Here is a 21,599-nt window from a genome sequence, read left to right on the forward strand (position 1 = left end):
GTAAGTAGCTAACCATGCTCATTGTATCAGGTTTCCATTAGAAGGACAACAGAACATTGTTTTATCAAGTCTTTCTTGCACATGCCAGAAGTCTACTGTATTTTCAAGGTGTCATAAAAGATGTCAATTGGAAAACCTTGCCATAATAACGTGAATCTTAATGAAGATTCATGACAAAACAAAAACAAAGCTTGTTTCAGCAGCTTGTAGAGGGGAATTCTCAAGCTACCAGGCAGCACTACTTTGAACTTAGTTCCCCCCTACCTTATCAGCATGATATGGTATTATTCTACCTCAGATACTGATTTTTGTCTTGGCCTCAGGGACCACTCAATTTAAACACAAAGTTAAGCAAGCCCCCTCTTCTTTCCTCTCAACAGAGCTTCTTAGGAAACTTTAGGAGTTTAACAGCTTTTGAGTGTGACAGAAGCTACTAAGCAAACACGCTTTTAAAAAGGGTGTTTTCATTTTCTTTTTTCAAGGTTTCACCAAGCCACTTAGACTTTTGTGTTCAGCAAAGCACCTGAACTGGAGCCTCTGGCCAAAGTTTGCTACTAGAGAAAGCAAAGCAAACCTTACAAAGTATGTTTATTAAGGTACTATATGTAAATTTCTAATATTTAAGTAAACACACAGAATACTAACAGCATAAATTTAATATCAATGTTCAAATTCAAGCACAGAAGTCAAAAATATGATTTCAACATTAAAAATTACAACACTTAAAACACCGATGTAGCTAATATGAAATACAAATAAAATTTAACTCCTCTATCTGTATCTAAATTAACACAAAAAAAAGAATTTAATGTATTGATGAAACATGTTTAACTAAAATATGGAACAGACCTCAATATTTGCATTAAGAAAAAATATTCAACTTCAAATCTCTCCATTGCATCGTTTTCTGTCTACATAATATTTTTTTTTTCTTAACAAGCTTTTCAAACAAAACAGCTTACAAACAGGCTGTTAGACTCTTAACATAAGCTACGTGGCCCATTCCTTGACCAGGAACTGAAACTATATACCAAGTTTAAAAAGGAGGTTGATCCACTGTGTTTGTTTCAGGAATAAAAGGAAAAAAAAATTTTTTGATCATTCAAGAAATAAGGCACTTCACTGAGAAATGCTGAATAGTTAACACTACAGGAATAAAGATAGCTCACTCAAAATGAATTACATATACCCGATTTAAAAACTTAAGAACTATTTTCCATTTAATGCTAGGAGATGTTTTTTGAAGAAGCATATGGCCTGATTAGAGAGTGAGCAAGCTGCTGTTCAACGTGACAACCACAGGCAAGTAGAACTGCTGGTTACAAGGAATAACCTAATACAAGTAAGGCTTCCATGAACTCAGAAGAACATACTTGTATTTGGTATTGTCTCTCTCCTAGGACATGTACCTTATGTACAGTTCACTAAGCTGCAATTTCTATGTCACACTTTTTTCTTTTACCAATTTTTGTCTCAGGAATTATCTAAGGTGTTGAACCTGTATTATGACTACAGCAATATACCTTACATAGCCTGATAGCATGTTGATGTAAGGCCCTTCAAAATACCACTCCATCACTGACATAATGCTATTCCAGAAGCAAAGATTTTATTGGACATGTTCTTCCTATAAAATTTGGCATTAAGTTACAGGAACAAGTCTTTGAGTGTCGCATTTGCATTTCATCTTTGAGCTACAACTGGAATACTGGGAATTATGTTTATGTATTAAAAGGCAGGGTTGCCAGTTTGTTTTTTTAGTGTTTACTTCAGATTTATTACTTACAACTGAAACTAAAAAAATACTCTGCATGCAACTCACAATACAAGGGCTGGAATTGTACCAAATTATTTCAACACTAAAGATAAGCTACTGTTGTATAAACTATTACAGGTAATAAAAATCTTCTAAACAAGTTCTCTCTTCAAAACAAATTTAACTAAAACAATTTAACATTCAATTGCACTAATCTTCAAAAATCAAAAGTTTAAAAAAAAACATGTACTTTGAAAAGTAATTCATCAATAAACATGTAATCTGAAGTTCCAGTAATTGTGCATCAGTGTGGTGTTCTTTTTCCTTCCATGGCAAGATCCAACGTAACAAATTTCAAACTTTTCAACTGCTCAACTGTGTTCTTCAGGGCAATTCAAGCTGAATAGGGCGTACAGTTGGCTGCAGGAAAAGGAAAAAAAGGGAAAAAAGTTGGGGGAGAGGAGAGAAAAAGACTTTTAATTTCAGCAAGCATAATGCATTACCTATTCAAAGATGAAATAAGGAATAACTAATAAGGAATTTACGATAATGGTGTAATGAAAGCATTCGGTGTCTTATCCCAATGCTGCATTCTTCCCTTTCTTCTGCACCCCTAATACTAACTCAAATACTTAAGGAAAGCAAATTTAACCATACTACTTTACCTCCACTGAGCACAAATTTTTAGTGAAGAAAACTTAAATATGCCTATTAGATCATTGTTCTAAATTGTCTCAATTTGTTACATGTAACACTATCATAGCAGCAGTCTTTCATATTAATGCTTCAGGTCAAGGTAAGCATTAACGATGAAGTACCATGTTCTGCCAGCCCTACTTCATAAACAAACTCTGTCTTCAGCATAATCAACAACTAACTAGAAAAGGGCATTAAATTTACTCTTATTTTTAAGTTACTGACTCTACTGAAGTCAGTCAAATTATTTCATGCATAAACGTAGACCAACCTTGTTCTATCTTTCTGACTTGTTTTTCTCCAAGTTCTCCTACACAGGCCTAGATTTACAAGCTTATGGTCCATGCCTGTAAGCAGCAGGGACAGAAAAATAACAATCTTTAGGACAAATCCTGGGTGCTCCCACCACTGCTCCCAGCAATGAAGTTAACACTGAGCATGGATTTAACACTATTTTCAAACTCCCTTAAAAGCTTTTAAAAACCAATCTCCCAACACTCAGAGAAAATGGTAATCCCCATCTTAAAATGGGCGAAGCCTCAGCAGTGACAGGCATTGACACATTAAATTCATCCACAGAAGCACACACCAAGAGAACGTTTACGTGCCACAAAATGTAACATGCCACAAAAAGTGGCAGAAAAAGTGGCGGAAAGTTAAAAATAATGCTATTTTTCTTTTCTTCAAATGAGAGGAGGAACACAGACTTCCTTTTTACATGAAACTGACTACCCAGAGAAATAGCCCCTGTCATCAGTGTAATAACAACTCTGGTTCTTAACACAAATCTAAACCTCATCTGGAAATGCAAGTGATTCAGAGATCAGTTTAAAGTCATTGTAGGAATTAAAACCCTAACTTTTGTGCTGTACTATCCAAGTGAACATCAGACTGGCTGATCCATCAGCAGGTCTGTAACAGGAGTGCTACGGTCTCCTTTGAAAACAAAGAGACTGGACTGAGTATTTCTAAGAGCCCAGCTGGTCTCAAGGTTATTTTGCCATATGCACACCCCCAACTTCTCTAACTAACACCCCGAACAGTACAGCTGAGAATGTTTTTGAGGTAAAGAAAACTGCAGCAAGCAATCTTGGGAGGTTTGCTCATTCCTACTATCTCACTGCTGCTTTTAGGAACAGAAAAAGCATATGCTTGCTTAGGGATTGTGACAAAAATAATTGTGTAAGCCATTTGATAAATATTTAAGATTTAAATTCATACTGTAAAGGAACATCCTATACTACTACATTGTAAAAATCACAAACAAAATACCAAACACCACTTACGATTGCATTTGACAAAGCCAGTAATTTATGTATTTTTTAAGCATCTTACATTTTGTACTCAGCTGTTAATTGTTCGAACAGCAATAAAGGTAATTTTTACAACACAAACCAAGGCAATGTCAAAGTAAAGAAAATGCTTATAATGAAATAGTAAAAAAAAAAAAATCAATTCTGACACCTTTAAGTTAAATGTCCCAAATCCATGACAGAAGTCTACCAATACAGCCATTCAAAAAGCCAGATGCTGAGTGTACTCTTGAACTAGTTTACATAAGTTTTATCCTTGATTTGTGAATTGCTACTGCATGCAATAATTAAGAAGCTTAAACAAGTGAATCCACAGTAGTAAGATATAAGACTCAATCCACTCATTTCAGAATGCATGCAGTAAACAATACCACATGGTGAACTGGAATTAAACTGCTACTTATATGCTCTAATTAGCCAATAAAATGCTTTTCCTTGATTCAGAGATTTATTAGTATCTTTACTTTTCTAGTACTTTTGAATGCTTTCTTCTACCTGAAAATTAACTTCTTAAATTGTGTCACAGCGTGATGTCACATGGAATAGTAGGTGCAGGGGAACAAAGGATATTTTATTGTGGAATACAATTCTAAAACCTGGCGGATCCCTAAAACTGAGGAAATTTTAACGAAACTTCTTCCCCATAACTCCCAAGTGAGATTCAGCAGGGAGAAACCTCCCAGGACCCAGCCTCTTACTACAGAGAGTATTATCTTAAAGACTAGAAAGAGGTTCTACCATCTTCTGATGTGCTGCATAGGTCCACATGTGCTGATGGAGCTTCCCTGAATGAAATTTTAAATTGTTAATTCAAGAGACCACTTTGCATCAGCACTGGAAGAATTATACACATTTTGTAACACAGAAACCTTGACGCTGTATGAACCAAATTGTTAATATCCAACTGGATAGTAGCAAAGCTTACTTAATTGTTATAGGACAGTATAGAATTTATAGCTCTGTGTGCTCACCAGATTTGTGAAGAAATTTGATTTTTAGGAATGTCTAATCAAGAAAAAAAGTCACTAACTGCTGCGTAGCCATGCAACAGCCCTTCATAAACCTTGCAACACAGGATGAAGGAGAAGCAGCTTGGGCAAAGTTTAGAAGAAATCAAGATACAAAACACTTGTATCTTGTTCCATAAAGACATCAAAACTGTAATTCTGTCTCTTCTAAAGAGAAAAATAACATGTGATGTCCAGTACGTTTTTAATAGAGCAGTTTGCTGAAGTCTCATTTTTTTTTCCCATTACTATATAGGGAATATCATAGAATGAATCACAGAATGGCTCGGGTTGGAAGGGACCTTAGAGATCATCTAGTTCCAGCCCCCCTGCCATGGGCAAGGATGAATCATCGTGTCAGTACAGAGCTCTGCTGGAAATTAAGAGGATTTTTTTATTATTATTTTTAAACCTTTTTAAGGAAAGCAAAACTTTAAAAAAATTAAAGGAGTTCGCTGGTAAATATAAAGAAGTTGTTTCAAGTCAAGGGACTATATTAACTACAGTCAAGAACCACGTTTTATTACCCCCCTGGTAATCTAAACATAATTTATTCTGCACAATGTTCCACTGAAATCAGATAGGCTACACAGGAAATATTGAACATTAGCAAACAATACTGTTTCTTTTCTAAATGCTTTAGAATCCTGAAAGAGCTAATTTTGAATTGAGTACCTTATTTCTTACACTAAGTGGTCAGGCAGTTGGACTCGACCTTTGTAGGTTCCTTCCAACTGACTGCTAAGGTCTCATTTTTTGTAGAACATACAAAGTTTTCCATTTTAAATGTTAACTATTTATAGGAACAAAACAGAAATAGTAATTAATTTTGCAGATAAACAGTACAAATAAAACTTTAGTTTCCGAATGTTTTGTCTATCTTCGTGTTTTACAAGACATCTGATGTTTTGTTATCAAGAAAGGCAATGCTTTTTTTTTTTTTTTTAACTTGCTTAAATAAATGAAGAAGTCTTCACTTGGACCACGTACAGTTCAAGTATTTTTCCATCTAAATTTAGTTTCAGCTAGGGGAGAAGGAGAGGAAAGAGATGTTTACTGTTTACTCTGATCTTACTAGAAAAAACTTTAGCTAAATAACAATATAGACTCCTGCATTTTTGTAAACAAGAATTTGTCAAACATCTGAATTACAATTCAGGTTCTCTCCCTCCAAAATACAGCAGTAAAAACAACGCTGATTTTTAAAGAGGCTATCACAATATTCTAAGACTAACAAGATTTTAACAGAGTACTTACTAGTGCACAGTGATGTAATTTCCACCAAAAAAAAAACACCACTATTTTGGGACTATGTAAAACAGAGTCCTGCTATAAAATGAATTTAGTACAAGACTATGAAAGCTTTACTCCTTTTACTCATAACAGAAGGAAACTGAAGGGCCTATCCCCAGCCTCCAAAACAGATCACACAAATGAGTAAGATGGGAGAGGAATATCTACAACTGCAGGGACCTTCCCGAATCTCCATCACTTCCAGATAGGACATGACTACAGCATATGCAGGAAACCGAACGCTGGATGTGTTTTTTTGTTTTTTAATAAATAAATAGAAAATCAATAGCCAGAGTCACTAACCAAGCAGAGAAGTCACTAGTAAACACAATGGACCTCAGTGCTACAGTTAAATCAGAAAAGCTTTTCAGAACTCTTCAATATTAAAGCACCTGTATGTTTACTAAGTATAGGGGTCACAGCTACCTAACTCTGTATTTATGCCTGCATGCACTACTACAATTGACACCATTTAGAAGCTAGCATTTCACAAGAAGACATGTGGTATATAGGAATTTATTTGGGTATAATTTAACAAGCAATTATATCCAAATACATTTCTTATACAAGAAATTTATGAGCACAATTAAAATAAAGTCAGTTTAAAGTGTAACCTAACAAACAAATCAAAATTTCCTTCTACCAGTGGAGTTCCACCAGCAGTAAGTAAAACCAGAAATCATTCTCAGAAGAATGTTCTGCTTTTTCAGGCCTCAGATGTTTACCTTCACTGAAGAAAGGGAGGTAGAAATTCTCCTACAACTCAAATCTACACAACCTCAGGTTCTCCTTTACCTGTACTTCAAAGTCATCTGGATGAGCCAAATTGATTCCAGAACCTACAAAGCTGTATTAATGATGCAAGGTAGCTGACAGATAAATAATGCCTCTCAGACTTTTTAGTTTCAATTCGGCTCTGCACTATTTCACTGCTGGTCCTGAAGCAACTTCTGCATTAATTAACACAGCTATATAGTCTCAAAATTGGAGCTGCCTCATGTCTAGCCTGAAGGACAGGGTCCAAAAAGGCAAGAGTTGGAGGTGTTACCATGTTTTTCTACATGGGCACCACACTTGACAGCAAAGCGTAACTTTGCGAACACCAAGGTGTCATGCAACTTCTAGAAACAAACCCACGTTGAAATGATGTTCAAAATAATGGAGAAAGTAATTATTTCTTCTACAGGGCGTCCAGTTTTCTTTCTATTCTGTTCCTTCCCTCTTATCCCCCCCAACCCAAACTGTGAACTGTCACTTTCTTCTGGAACTTCAACATGCAGCCCGGCTCCATATCCCAGAAATGAACACCTAGATATATAGTTTCCATATATTTAAATAAATCATGAACAGAACAAGGAATTAAAAAACTCCAGGCTTATCTAGTAACGTTAAAATATAGCTTATTTATCTTTCACTGAAATCATAAGTGTCTGTGTTTTATCCAAGAACCATTTTCAAAATATTCAGGTGACACCAAGTGGTAAATTGTTGTACTGCTATCTATTCAGGACTACTGTATATGGCAACAAGCAAGTAGTGTTAATACAGAAATATCTACTTTTAAAAATAGAGTGCTTTATACTAGATACAGGAGATTATTAAAGATGTCATTACTGTGTGAATATCCTGATTTTATATATCTCTGTGTTGATAAAAAAAACTGCTCTAACATTAAAAAATAACTTTCTACTTGTAGTATAACATTTAGATAAAAATACGCTATTTGCAATGACCAACAGAAAAATACGGAAGTTACACTATCAGTATTCAGTGATTATTTTTGCAATATTTTTTTCTCTAAAAACCTTTATTCCTGCAGTTTTAGTTCTCCTTTTTTTTCCCTCTTGACCATATACAAGGTACACCCAAAGTGTTCATGGAAAACTGAGTATTCTTCTTCTCCAAACTTTACCAGGTGCATAACATAGTTGATAAAAAAACTTTTGTTTTGACGTTCAACTCAAGTTGATCAAAATGTAAATGTTTACATAAAAAGAACTGTTTGTGTAAAAATGTGATCTTAGATCCCCAGATGATCTCAAACAATATTACACCAATTCAGAGGAACAGAGACCTTTCCGAATCTACAAGGTCCTTCTGCATACCCCAAGACATACACATGGTAAGAGAGAAATATCAACAAATCCTCTTTTCTCATGGAGATTACCCATGCTCTATGTGCAGCATTGATCAATGCACCATGAAAACTGTTTGGAACAGTGCAGCATTGCTTTGGTTGCCCCTCGCTACTCTGCATTATGTAGCAACACCAGTAGTATATGCCTTTTTTTTTTTTTTGCCTCCTGTATTCTAGCAGGTTTCCAGGGATGGCATACCTACCCCATACCAGCCTTGAGGTGTTGACTGACCACAACCTGCTGCTTTGCTTTTGTACTTACTGCTACTGTACAGAGTTAAGATGTTGACAGTATTTCTGACACCATGTAACCTCAAAGATGTCACCTGGGGAATGAGGCTGCACACCTCAAAAGGAAAGAGTTGCAGTAAGCTATTAGAACGCTATCTACTCTGCATAACATCTACAGCTTTGTTAAAAAAGCTCAGTGCCAGTCTACACACAAAAAGTAGATAAATCCAAAGTAAGTCCAATTCATCTCCTTACCAACAAAAGAAATAATAAGATGTATCTTGTTGAAATTTTGTCTACCTTTGCAAGAAATAGGACTAGCTAAGAGCGTCTTATTTGTCTTTCAGAATTAAGAAGCTTTGTCAAATCACATCTTTTGGCTTTAGGACGCAATGTCTGAAGAGTTAGAAAACAAAACTTAATACATCTTGAAATGTACCAAGTAAACCAAAACAAGACATAAGGAAAAAATGATTAGGGGAAGCCTGGCTTTACCAACGGTTTGTCTATCAACACCAAATGAAGTATATAGCTGCAAAGTTGTGACTGCCCAGCACAAATGATCGCACAAGGAACTTGAAATCCAATCCTTTTGCATAAAGGTCAGAAAGACAGTCTTCAACTTAACACACTGTTCAAACCCTAGTGCAAGTCATTATGGGACAAAAAAAAAAAAAGGAAGATGACAAAACCTTGACTCTGCCTTTCAAACAACACACACAAAAAAAAGACAACTACTAAACTGGCAAAACAGCAAACATAGAAGAATATAAGTACAGATTCTCTTAACTTTTACAGTCACAATTCCTTTTTCTTCCTAAAATAAGGCAAAAATTATGTTCTGCTGCTACCTCTTATACCTTCTGGAAAAGTCAAACTCTTGCCCACTGTTTGGATAGTCTCTGGACTTTAGCATGGAACAGATTACTAGAAAGAAGACTTTTTCATTCTGGTTTCTAACAGCTTTTATCCATGTGTTCTATTTTCAAATTCTCTCAGAGCAGCCCTTTCTCATTCACCTTAATCTGCTTACATGACTTTTAAAAGAAACAAACTGTAAACATTATAGAAAATTAAGCAGGCAACACCTTTATGTTCCTGTAAGAAAATTACTTACCAGCTGGAATTATTCTGGGTCATCTTTGCATACTCTTATTTACAGCAAGTTGCTTCCGAGATGAAGTACACAGAAACTTTTCTCAAAATCATTGCTACTTACAAGCACACATACCCATGCAGCATCATTCAACATGTCAGACCATATGACAGACACTTCACTGAGTAAGAGGGATCTTCTGTCCCATCCAACAACATCCAGCTTCAGGTATTTCTTTCAACAGAGTACATTAACATAGAACAAAAACTTCTGTAGATTAGATGGGGGGAAAACAGAAAAACAAAACACTATTTCTAGAGTCCTTAAAGCTATGTTTCGGTATTACAACAATGCAAAACACCAAACAGAGGTTCTTAAATCAACATGAAAAAGGTGTATCTTTCAGAAGTCAGCCACACGTGCTCTGAAAGAAGGCTGTGCATGCTCTGTGCTGAACCAAATCCTCAGAAAAGAGGATGCACAGAGGCAACAAAAGAATAAAGAACATTCAGAGTTCAAAGATAACAAGATGGCATTACCAGTACCAGGCCATTAGGTGGCTTTTAAAAAAATCCAAACCTGGGTTTTGGGAATTCTGGTAAAAACTCGCATCATTTGCAATGCATATAGAACCCTGAAATGCTACAAAGCTTTAAAATACTGTTAGTTTAAATTCACTTTAAAACATTTTCCCTTATAGCACTTACAACTATAATTGAAAATAAAAAGCTCAACACACACTTCCTTCAATTTTTTTCTTAAACTTTTTGCATTCTGGATTTGATAACAGCTGTGGATAAGCATTCTTAGTTTAAAATTTTCTCTCCTATACTCCTCTGGGAAAGGATCACCAAAACAATTTCAAGCAAAACTTTTTATAATGGTAGCTTTAAGCCACAAAATGGGCAGATATGCACGGCCAGATATGCAGGGAAACAAAGCAGGGAATGGAGAATGCTGTCTTGAAGCATTTCTTAGGAACGGAAGTGTCACTAACAGAGGAGCACACTTAACCTTGTGGTTATTATTTTTTCCCTGAAAATTTAGGGTCACTGGACCAAAATTATTAAGTAAAGCCATTATAATAAACGCTTCTTTATCTATTCTCATTTATCCTCCTTTCATATCTAAAGCAGAATCAAACCAAAAATCATAACCAGCAGCAGAAGATACTTTGAGAAGAGGAAGCAGCAAGCCATACATAATTTGACTTTTTTTTTTTTTTTAAACTTTTATTCAAGTGGATGCATTACTGAGGCCTGCATGCATGCACAGCTAATCAGAAATGACTATTTGCTGCATTGTACAATCTTACCATGCTGCTATCTAGAGCTGCACGATCCAGAATCACCAAGCCCGATGCCTCGGACACTGCCTATAAGGAATTTTGTGCCTTTCAACCGGCAAGCTCATGCCTCAGAAGGCTGACATCCTAACACATGCTTTTCCTAAAACTAGAAAGTGAAAAAAAAACACTGTGGTCTCTTAATACACTGAAATAAAAATAACGGAAGTACAAACTGCCCAAAATTCCTAGATATTAGACACGTTATTTACAAGTCTCATCTATGACCACTCCAAAACCCAAACTATGCCTGGGCCCAAACAACTCTTGCTTTGCTCCTCTTCTAAACGGTAATAAAAGCTAACTAAAAATCTTTTACATAGAATAGGACAAGAAACTAGTTTGTGTTAGCTGAACAGCCTATCATCTCCAATATAAATCTTCACAGAAAGAAAGGAAACCTCTGGCTCTAGAAATAACTAGAAATATTTTTTTTAATGACAGAAAAATAATCACATTGCTGCACGAAAGTCTAGCAAGAATGAATTTCACAATACAGCACCTACAGATCTAGGCGTGCTGAAAGAAAGCATGCTACAGATACACAGGAATATTACTCAGCAGATCAGAGAAGACAAGTGATGGTTCATAATATCTGCAAACCTATAAAGGTCAGTCCTATCTCATCCTGAAATATACCAAGATGAAAAAGGAAGGAAAGAGAAAGTACAATTGCTGATAAGAGCACATGAAATAAATTACACAAAGTTTCATCTGGAAATACAAATTTTTAAAGCATATGGTATGTCTGTGTAACAGCCTTCAAATCCATTTACCAAAGAGCCAAAATTCTGATTTCATTTCATATGTTTTATCAGATGAGGGCTACAACTACTAATGAAACAACATGGCACTAGAAATGAGTTCTGTGTTTTGGATGCTATAGCACAGCATTACAGAATTGAAAAATACTGGACAGGAACCAGATGTCAAATGTTACATTTTATATTATTTTTGTATTTTGAGTTCAAACAGAAGTAGGGATAATGGACTGTCAGAAATGCAGTAATTTGCTTTCTCAGTTACAAGAAGAACAGATACTACAGATTTTTATAATATTAGAACTTCCACTTTCTAGCAGCCACATTCTAGTTTTAAGAAATAAATACAAATGAAGATGCTGGACTTTGAAAGAATTAAGAATAACTGCATCTAAGTTTTCTCTCTTTTTTGGTTTAGAAAAAATAATTTAAAAAGCACTTTTTACTTCAAGAACCCTCCAATGATACCATTATAGTACTGAAAACATCTATAGAGAGCAATGAAAAAAAAACCTTTCCAAAACTATACACAAAGAACAATGTTAAAGTAACTTTTTCAGCTTTGTTTCTTAAGAACTATTTAAAAGCATTTATGCTTACCTAGATGTAGAAGTGTCAACTGTGCTGCCAATTCCTTCGCGTCTTCTAATGTTGTACAGAGTTTGTCTGGCATGAAGTAACTCTGGGAACCATATGCAATACTAGGAATAAGTACCTTGTACACCAGAAGTATTTTCCCATCCTGACTCGTGGTTGAATACAAGTAGTATTCTGGTGGTACCCAGTTATTTTTATAGCAAAAATAATCCAGGTGCATTACTGCAGAACTGAAGTGACTAGATTTCAAAGAATACATGCTAATTGGAGTAAGCTTTGTTCCTGGAAGAAATGGGTACGTACACCTTTCAACTTCAGGGGGGCTTGGACTGTGCTGACCATTAAGACGAACTGCTGGTTTCCAGGCAGATTTTTGATGACCATCCTCTTTGCTGGGAAACCCTAAGAGACTTTCAGAACAGGGACTTAACTGATCATTAAAATGTTGTTTCCAAGTACTTTCTTTGTTAATTGGCTTTGCCAGCGTTACCTCAATACTAGCTCCATCAATGCACCTCCCATTCATTACAGACATGGCAGCAACTGCATCCTCTCGGTTGAAAAAATGAACGAAAGCATAGTCTCTCAGCTTCTTTACACGTTCAACCACCCCTGGCTTGAACTTGTTGAATTCAGCTTTAATTGTGTCTTCTGTAGTAGAGAGCATTAAATTTCTTACATACAACACTTTGACTCTCTGCATTGTTTCTTCATCAACTTCTTTCTCTGGGTCTGCCCAATCTACTTGAATAGTATGACCCCAGAGCTGGAACGTTCCTACAGCAAAGAAGCACTACATCAATAAGAAAGATGCAAAGGAAAACAAAGCCATTCTTATAGACTACCTCTATAAAAAGCAAACATAATGCACACCACCAGAAACAGATGGTTCCGTTGTCTGCATCCACTTAAGCAAAATTTGTAAAATGTTACTACCTGAAACAATTAAAGAAAATAATCATAAAAATGATTCTCTACTAAAATATTAAAGACCTGCTTTCAACCATCTTTAAAATATGAAATACCAGTAACATCACTCATACCCCTCAATGAAAACAAGGGACACAATTCGAGCTCAGCTTTAAAAGAATTCCTGTGCAGGGACTAGTACATGCAAACGAAGACTGGATGCATGCCCAAGCAAATATCTTGTTGTAAACTGCAGTAACTTGTGTTCATAAAACAAACGCTTGCTTGTTTTGTTCTCAGAACTGCTTAAAATTTCACTTCTTTTAAAAAGCGATTCATAAACAAAAAAATGTTTTAGCTGAAAGGCACTACTGCAGTTTTGTAACTCAAAGTACAATAAATCAAGGAGAAAAGAAATTACTAGCCCCCCCCATTCCCCCCCCCCAAAAAAAAAAAGTCACATATACTCCCGCCCCAGAATTTGATTTAATTAAAAAGAGGTTTACCTGGGATTAGCCTCCTTCTAGCCATTGCAGCTGCTCTGTGAGACTCATATTCTACGAAAGCAAAGCCACGATTTTTAGTTTTGTCAGTGGCATTTGGATAAACAATGACATCCACCACTCCTTCTGTAACTTTTTTCATTTCATTCAGTATTTCTTGTTTCTTCTTTTCTTTTGGAATTGCTCCAATAAATAGTCTGCAGTTGTCCAAGCTGACGCAGACACCAATAAACTTCCCTGGACGAATTTCATAGTTGTTAAGAATCCTGATGGCTAGCTGGGCTTCCTCTTTAGCAGTGTACATTACAAAAGCATAGCCTCGATTCTCACCACTGAATTCCATCATCAGTCTAAACTCGTAGATCTTCCCAGCTCTCTCGAAAATAGGAACCAATTCATCTTCATACATATCACGAGGAATCTTACCCACAAAAACTTCACATCCACGAGGTGGTGGAGGACCTTCCCAACCTTAAAATGAATTGTCCAACAAAAACCTTAGTACAAATGCCAGACAGGCACACCTCCACACACAATTTGGGGTTAGGAGTTATTTACTTACTATTAGTCTCAATTTAAAACTGGTATATTCTCATCTTATTTATGTTTAAATACAAACTGTACACATAGGGCAATAGTCCTTTCTTTCCTTTTTTTGTTGTTTTTCTAAATTCCTTTTCCATTTCTTTCACTTAAATTTGGATGACAAGCCACTGAAACTAACATTATTTAAAACACTGACAGGCTTGTTGTCAGAGTCTACATTTCAATCATTTTTTGCCCCTCAAAATTATGTGTTACTTATTAGCACGACTGATATGAGGTAACTCAATTGCTAGAGAAAGAACTTGTTATACTTTCTACATTTAACATTTTAAAATTGCAAATATTTCATCACACTACTTGCCCACATTTTAAGAAGTTTTTGGTAGTCCCCAGAGCTTTTTTCCCCCCCTCAACAGCACTCAAAAGGTCCAACATCTTGGTTTCACCATCTCCGTTCATCCACTAAAACAAGAATCCCTAAGGACGGCAGGATATGAAACCATCCTTTTTTTCAGTACCCAAGAACACTGAATATTTTTCCTCCTAAAAATGGATCAGTTTTCACAGGCTGGAATTGGATGCTAAGGGGCGAAAAAAATAAAATCCACAGAACAGATCCATGCATCTTGTCCTTATGCCAAGCACATTGATGTGTAATAAAGACCGTACCTCTGCCATACATGCCAGAAGACATGTTCAACAGATAATGTAAAAATGAGTATACGCTTTTAAAAATATGGAGTAATGGTCCATAATTATGTCATTTATTTTCCCAAAATCTGCATTTTTTAAAAAAAAAAAGGTGGCTCATTTATTTAAGTTAGGCAAATAAATTAGAAAAGAGTTTCAAATGCAGACAAATCATTCAATCATAACTAGTATCTTTTTTGAAAGCTTTGACAAGAAAGGTTCTCTACAGAAGAGGAAGCAAGGGGTACAAAGCTGTTAGAAAAAAACAAAATTTGGTAACTAAGTATTAGTATGAAATGACAAAGCATAAGGAGACAAAGGAAAAATATGACAAGTTATCAAGTTACAACAAGAAAAATAATCAAATGTTTCACTTTGGCTTGAATTTCACGATCACCTAAATATGATTTATTCTGTAATTAACTTAAATTTTTTCCTTCACATAAGTATCACCAAAGGGCAAGTAATTTACTCCTGAATTTTTTTTTTTTTTTTAAATGGAACCACAAGGAAATTTTTGCCTTCTCGCAGATTAAGTTTATAAACTGTACACTAATTACACACATAAGAATATTATGTTTGCAGCAATCTAAGCAGAGGACCCAAACAAAGCAATGAAATTTGTTTTGTTTTTTCAAAAACACTTTTCTGATATACTTTTCTCAAGTGGCATAAGTGACAAGAACCTCGCTACTAACAGTGAAGGTGGCAAAAAATTAAGAATAATGAATAAATCAGTTTTTATGGTTAATTTTGAGCCAGATCAACTGCTTGCTCTGGATAATACAACAGCCAGACAAACAACACGGTAACAGAAAAAACAAAGCTGATGTCTCCTTCGACAGCAAAACAAGCTTATACAAACTACGTCATAAGCAATCAAAATTCACAAAAAAATGCAAATAGTAATTGTAGTTTCTCAGAAACCATCTCAAACATCCAAGCCTCACTTGTCCTAGAAAACTGTTCATAGTTACTTAGGGCAACTTCCAGCCTAAGCAAGCATGAAAATACATGAAGACTAGAAGTAGACAAATAATTAATGTCAGTGAACAGATCTATGGAAAATACCTTGTCAAACAGATCTAATTTCAGAAAAGATTAACAAAGTCCATTAATAAACATAATTTTTGCCAAAGGAATACACCTAATACTGTATAACATTCTAATTAAAATTGTAATTTTACATTACACAATGTTTTCATTATGAGAAAAAAAAATTATTAGCATAGAAACAGGCTGAAGTCTCAGAAAGCAGCCAGCAAAGCCCTGCAGTTCTGTATTCAGGGTCATTTTCAAAAGAATTTCATTCAGCTCTGTTCTTCTGTTTTACTAATGCTGATAAAAGTAGGCAGGTAATTTTAGTCAGGAAAAGCTTCCAAACAGCAATCATTTTGATGCAGCTGTCTGTTAAACTTCATGTAGGAAAGAGCAGTAGAGCTCAGGCTTACAAACATGACTTAAAGCCATGGGATCACAGGTTGCTAGGGAGAATGATCCAAAACAGTGGCACAAAGAATCTACGATCTTTCTGCTTGTGTAAGTGCATAATCTGTCTCAAAAAGAAGAGTTACTGCATTTAAAGAGTTATAGCCAAGACTAATGGCAAAATTATTATATATAAGTAACTGATAGTATTATTAGAGAGAATGGCAGGTACTAAATGTCTTACCAGGAAAACTCAGAAAAACTATTTCAGACTAGAAAAAAAGCCTAAATTCAGCAGGAAAGATGTTACCCATTTTAACAAGCTAAGAGTAAAGTAGATAAACCCATCTTCCAGAGCTCTCAAAATCAAAGCCAAATACTTTTCTGAAAATTCATTTTTGGAAAAAAAAAGTCAGGCTCAACACAGCAGTAACAGAGGAGAAAGTAAATACCCAAGAAGTTGAAATTAAATCATTTAGAGACCACCTATTTTCTTAAAACATTCTCAGGAACACCAAGAATAAAAAACACAATGACATTTTGGTAGAAGAAAACAAAACCATGTATTTTAACTCTTGAACACAAGAATAATGAAAAAAATGTAATTAAGAAAGACACCTAGTGAACTATTCCTCCTCCTGTATTTAAGTTTCTTCACTCAAAATGACAACAACAAAAATCATTCTTTTCGGTTTTATCCATTTATTTCATAAGCTTTCAGCATTTCCAGCACAAAATAAACCCATTAGTTTCGTGCATCCCCATAATCATGCCAGTTGAATAATCTCGCAACATCTTTAAACAAAAACACTCTTCATGAGTTCTACTCAAAACTAAGGGTCATTTAAATTTTTTTTGGAAATTAAGTTTAAAAGTGCTGAACGAAGGCTTCTACTTGCACTACCTGTGAATGTGTTACTGATTTTCTAGAAGTAAATCCGCAGCAGCAGTTCCAACAAAAGCATTTCAGGAAGGGATATGGCTATTTTAAGGTGTGAGATTTATTGTTGCTAAGTTACTCAATCACAGTCTTAAACATATTTTAGAAATAGTATTTAATACACAAAAATTAAGTCTTCCAACGCAGTAACATTCTGAAAAGTATTTACTAAACCCAGTACTACAGCCACTGTTTCCAAATTGCAATATACATATTCCATATACTGCAGGACTATTAATTTTATTATTTTGTCACTTAAGTCACTTAAGTGAAAATATAATTGGGCATATACAAAAAACAATTTAGGGACAGAGTTTGTTTTCACTGCAGCAACGAGTTACCAATTCAAGTGCAAAGGTCTCCTGCTTGTACCATGATAGACCCCAAACCACCGTAAGTTAACCGAGAAGATTACTGTAGTTTTTATAGCATGAATGCAGTTTCCCTTATCCTCTGGTAATTGTTATCAACTCTTATTTTCTGCTTACACACAGATATACACAGAAAAAAATGTTTTTCAGAGTATTAAGTGAAAGAACAGCAACATATGAACAATAAACTGACTGTTACAGTTGATTTTTCCAGTGAATTGCAAGCTCAGTATTTACCAATTCTTCATTTCAGAATGTTTTTGTTACAGAGGTGGATTAGGTTATGTTAGATATGGAGAACAGATTAGGCAACTCTGAAAACAAATTGAGTTAGGTTATCTTCACCACTGGCTACTCAGAGAACAGAGGTTTGTTAAAAAAAAAAATGCTGAGGCCAATGCAAGTGGTGTGACAGGAAATACAGTTTAGGCCTGCAACCACTGACTTGTCCCTCCTGTGCCACTGAAGGTTTTAAAACATGTTCTCAGCCACTTGGAATGCACACAGTATTTTCAATTCCACATTTGCCTTGCCACCTGTCAACCTTAACTGTTGTTAAATCTGTGACTTCTTAAGGCCATCAAAAGCGAATGCTCACCATAGTCTAGCACAAGATAGAGATCTTAAATGTTTGAAAACTAAAACATACCAGGACTCCAGACACGTTGTGTCTTACACAATATACAGGACACAATGCTACAAGAATTTTTAGTCTAATTCTATATAGCTATCCTTAAACAAAAATTTCAACTTTGTGATCTCAAATGAAATGCTTACCTGGTGGAGGACCACCAAATTTTCTTTGCCCATTTTCTTGAACCATGCTGTATCCAGTCTTCTCCATCAGGGCCAGTAAGGCAGCCTCATTCTGGGTACTACTTCTGATTTTGCCACATCCATTTGTTGCAGCTGTATTTTCCTCATGCATATCTCCAACAGCTTCAACAGAATATCACAGATATTTCAGTTCAGGTAAGTCTAAGCTGTTGTCTGTATACAGAAACTACCAAAGCACTGAAAAACACAACTCATGCTACACTTGGCTATTTAATGTGACTTTGTTTAGCATAAGACTGCAATCCTATGTACAATTACCATCACCTACATACTTGTTTTCAAAACGTTGTTCCATAGCTGCTTAAAGTTGAAGATTATTACAGCAACTATACATTCCGTATTTTTTTTATACAAATGGTTCCACAACTATTTTCTAAGTATGCTGTCCTTCAAGTTACAATAATGAATTCTTTCATAAAGCTTGTTATCACAGTTGTATAGAGACCTAAACGCTACTCAAAGGGACAAATTCCTCTCTCTTATTACTCTATTTTATAGAAGTACCACTGATTTTAAAACTGGATTTGAGTCCAAAAAAAGACTTCAGAAATGCACTAAGTCCATGTCTAATTAATGTAAAGAATTCAAAGAATTCAGGAACAGAAATAATTTAATTAAAACCAATATATAATAAAACTTGGCAGAACTGTCTGTCAAAACTAAGAGGCTGAGATAATTCCACCCCAGGGTCCTTATTTTCATGCCTTTATTCATTTTTACGTCAAAACTGAAAAAGGTTTATCAATATCAAGCCTTTATCAAAAGGCTTGTTGCTGCCATGACCACTATTTCCCAACATGCCAAGATCTCCTGCAACAGCTTTAGGTTTCTGTTATCTAGGTCACAGGAAACTAATCACACCAAGAAAACCACACAGTAATTAAGAACTTTACTAGTCACACTACTCACTTACAGAAGTTTGACTTTAATTCTTAAGTCAGATTTTTTCACTGACTTTCTCTCCTTGCCCTGCTTTTTCTTCTTTTCCCAAGATTTGCTTGGCTAAGTATTGTGGACCTTACGGCAGAAATCTTCTTCAACACTTCAATCCCTGGTCCAAGTCGTCTGTCCACGTGGTATGTCCCTCATTCTCCAAAAGACATGCGGCCCAAAAAAAAAAAAAAAAAAAACAAAAAATACCATGAGAAACATCAACTACAACTGTTTGTTCTTTAATGCCCTTTATATTTTCAGCTTGCTTTGTCTTCAATAAATTGAAGCTTCACTAAGTAACATCCTGAAGAATTCTCCACTCCACCCCCACCATGAAAAACAGCTAATACCAGGCTTGATTTCACACAAAATGTCTCGTCAAACCACAAGTATCTACTGAACAATGAAGCTTCCTTCATTGGAGCTAGTTAAGACCTTCACTAGTGAAGTATGTGGAAAACACAGAATAAAGGGAACTAAACCACAGAGAGTAAACAGTCACGTGCCTGTCTCTTCATTGGACTTCCCATTACTCAAGGTCCCAAGAAACAAATTAGCTCAAGTGCTGCACCAAACTTGAACTAATTCCATTGCTGCATTAAATTGATCGATGCTGCGGAAAATGAAGGAAGAAGTATCCCAAAGCAGCTATAATTGCATCCATTTTCTACAGTCTGAAGCAGAAGTCACGTTGTCCTTTTCATCTTGTTGCTCTTGGTTGTTTTGTACAAACTAAACTGCAGCGCACTTTTACATCTAGCTTGATTATCCAAACGAGCACCATTACCTATACAGCTTATTTTTCACAGAACAGCCGTCCAGATAACTTCCTACTGCTACCAGAAACAAGAATTACTAAAAATAAAGCCATACATAATAGGTAATGTAGCAAAAGTTATCCCACCCACCCTTTCATATAGAAGGGTTTTCAGATGATTGCTTGTCACACTGACCAAGTTCCTGCCTCCATACTAAAGACATTAACCAGCCCCATGGTTGTTAGAAGTCTTACTATTCTTCACTTAGATATCCCATTGAAACTACTGCAGTTCCTCTATCTAAAATAAGTCTGTGTAAGTTTATAGAGGTTTTTCAGAAGATTTATGTCATAACTACTTATGGCTAGACTGGTTTTAATGATTAAGTCCCTTCCACAACTACACTTAATGCACGTTACGCCGTGATACTACTGTTCTGTGTTTGCGTTATTTTGCCCAACAGCTTAGTCCCTTTAACCAAGCTTTGAATCACGGCCCTGTTCTTTGGTGCAGTCTTTCCACAACAGTTGACACTTTAACAGCCAGCCTATACACATCCCTTAATTAGAACACTGATAAAATAAACCCAACTCCTTTTTTTCCATCCCAGAAAAAGAAAGGTTTCGTGTATATAATTATACAGAATTTAGCTTATGGATTTATGTAAGTATTTAGTAGTAATGTAAGCTGCATATGCAATTATATAAAATCTAGCTTATATATTTATGTAAATCTGTAACAATAATACCAATCTATTTTAATATATATATACATTTTTCTTTTCTATCAACCAGGTATTCATTCTGGGACAGGAACCTATGTAAGCAACCATTCTGGACAGGCAATGTTCACGCAACGCCCACCACAGAACAGTTCAAAAAATAAAAATAAAATTCCCTAAAACTTGACTTCAAAAAATCGAGCTTTGGACGCAGCCAGCAGCCCACAAATACCCCCACACTACCGCCGCCACCGCGGCGGCCCCGTCCTTCTCCTCAGGGCGCCTTTACCCGAGCGGGACGCCCGCAGGCAGGCACCACCGTCTGCCCTCACCGCACCGCCGCTGCCAAGCAGAGGCGACACCACCGCCACGGCTTTCCCTCTCCCCGCCCCAACTCAGCCAATCAGCAGCCGGCTGAGGTGGGCGCGGGAGTGATTGACAGCAGGCGCTGGCCAGTCAGAGTGAGACAGAGGGCAGCGGGGCGTGGCACGCGAGCTCCTTTAAAATGGCGGCCGTTGAGGGCTGTTAGGGCGCGTGGTGGCCGACGGGACCGTTGGAGAGTGAGGTGGGGCTGCCGTGAGGGAGGGATGGCAGCCCCCTTGGAGCCCCACCTGAGGGACGTGTGTGGGCTGCTGCCGCCTGTCGGATTGGCCTCCTTCACTCCCTTAGGCAGGAGGAACCCTTGTTGCATTCAGAGGCAGCTTTTTTGTATCTTCTGGCTTACAACTGTT

The 21,599-nt window shown here is 36.2% G+C and overlaps 1 protein-coding gene across 2 annotated transcripts; it reads right to left on the reverse strand.

Annotated features, from left to right (window-relative positions):
* Positions 1-650: 650 nt before the first annotated feature.
* Positions 651-20,787, reverse strand: RBM46 (RNA binding motif protein 46). Of its 2 annotated transcripts, none has more exons than XM_040554519.1 (5): positions 19,366-20,787; positions 18,397-18,558; positions 13,648-14,115; positions 12,236-13,009; positions 651-2,176 (listed from the first exon to the last, which is right to left on the reverse strand). In XM_040554519.1, the coding sequence occupies exons 2-5, from the start codon at positions 18,545-18,547 to the stop codon at positions 2,151-2,153; spliced, it is 1,419 nt and encodes a 472-aa protein (XP_040410453.1). In that variant the 5' UTR covers positions 18,548-18,558; positions 19,366-20,787; the 3' UTR covers positions 651-2,150. The 2 variants fall into 2 exon arrangements, with proteins under 2 accessions (XP_040410453.1, XP_040410452.1); XM_040554518.1 differs by having other exon boundaries at positions 19,370-20,786.
* Between the last annotated feature and the right edge of the window lie 812 nt (positions 20,788-21,599).

The sequence above is a fragment of the Cygnus olor genome, chromosome 4, assembly GCF_009769625.2.
Source record: "Cygnus olor isolate bCygOlo1 chromosome 4, bCygOlo1.pri.v2, whole genome shotgun sequence".
Classification (NCBI taxonomy): domain Eukaryota; kingdom Metazoa; phylum Chordata; class Aves; order Anseriformes; family Anatidae; genus Cygnus; species Cygnus olor.

What these genes read in the sequence shown, in the direction of transcription:
- RBM46 (XM_040554519.1), bottom strand. Translation starts at nt 18,547, where the DNA reads ATGCATGAGGAAAATACAGCTGCAACAAATGGATGTGGCAAAATCAGA. An exon ending in TAGAAGGAGGCTAATCCCAG is followed by an intron (nt 13,010 to 13,647) that starts GTAAACCTCTTT and finishes TCTTTGCTGTAG; the next exon opens with GAACGTTCCAGCTCTGGGGT. An exon ending in GTTGACACTTCTACATCTAG is followed by an intron (nt 2,177 to 12,235) that starts GTAAGCATAAAT and finishes CTTTTCCTGCAG; the next exon opens with CCAACTGTACGCCCTATTCA.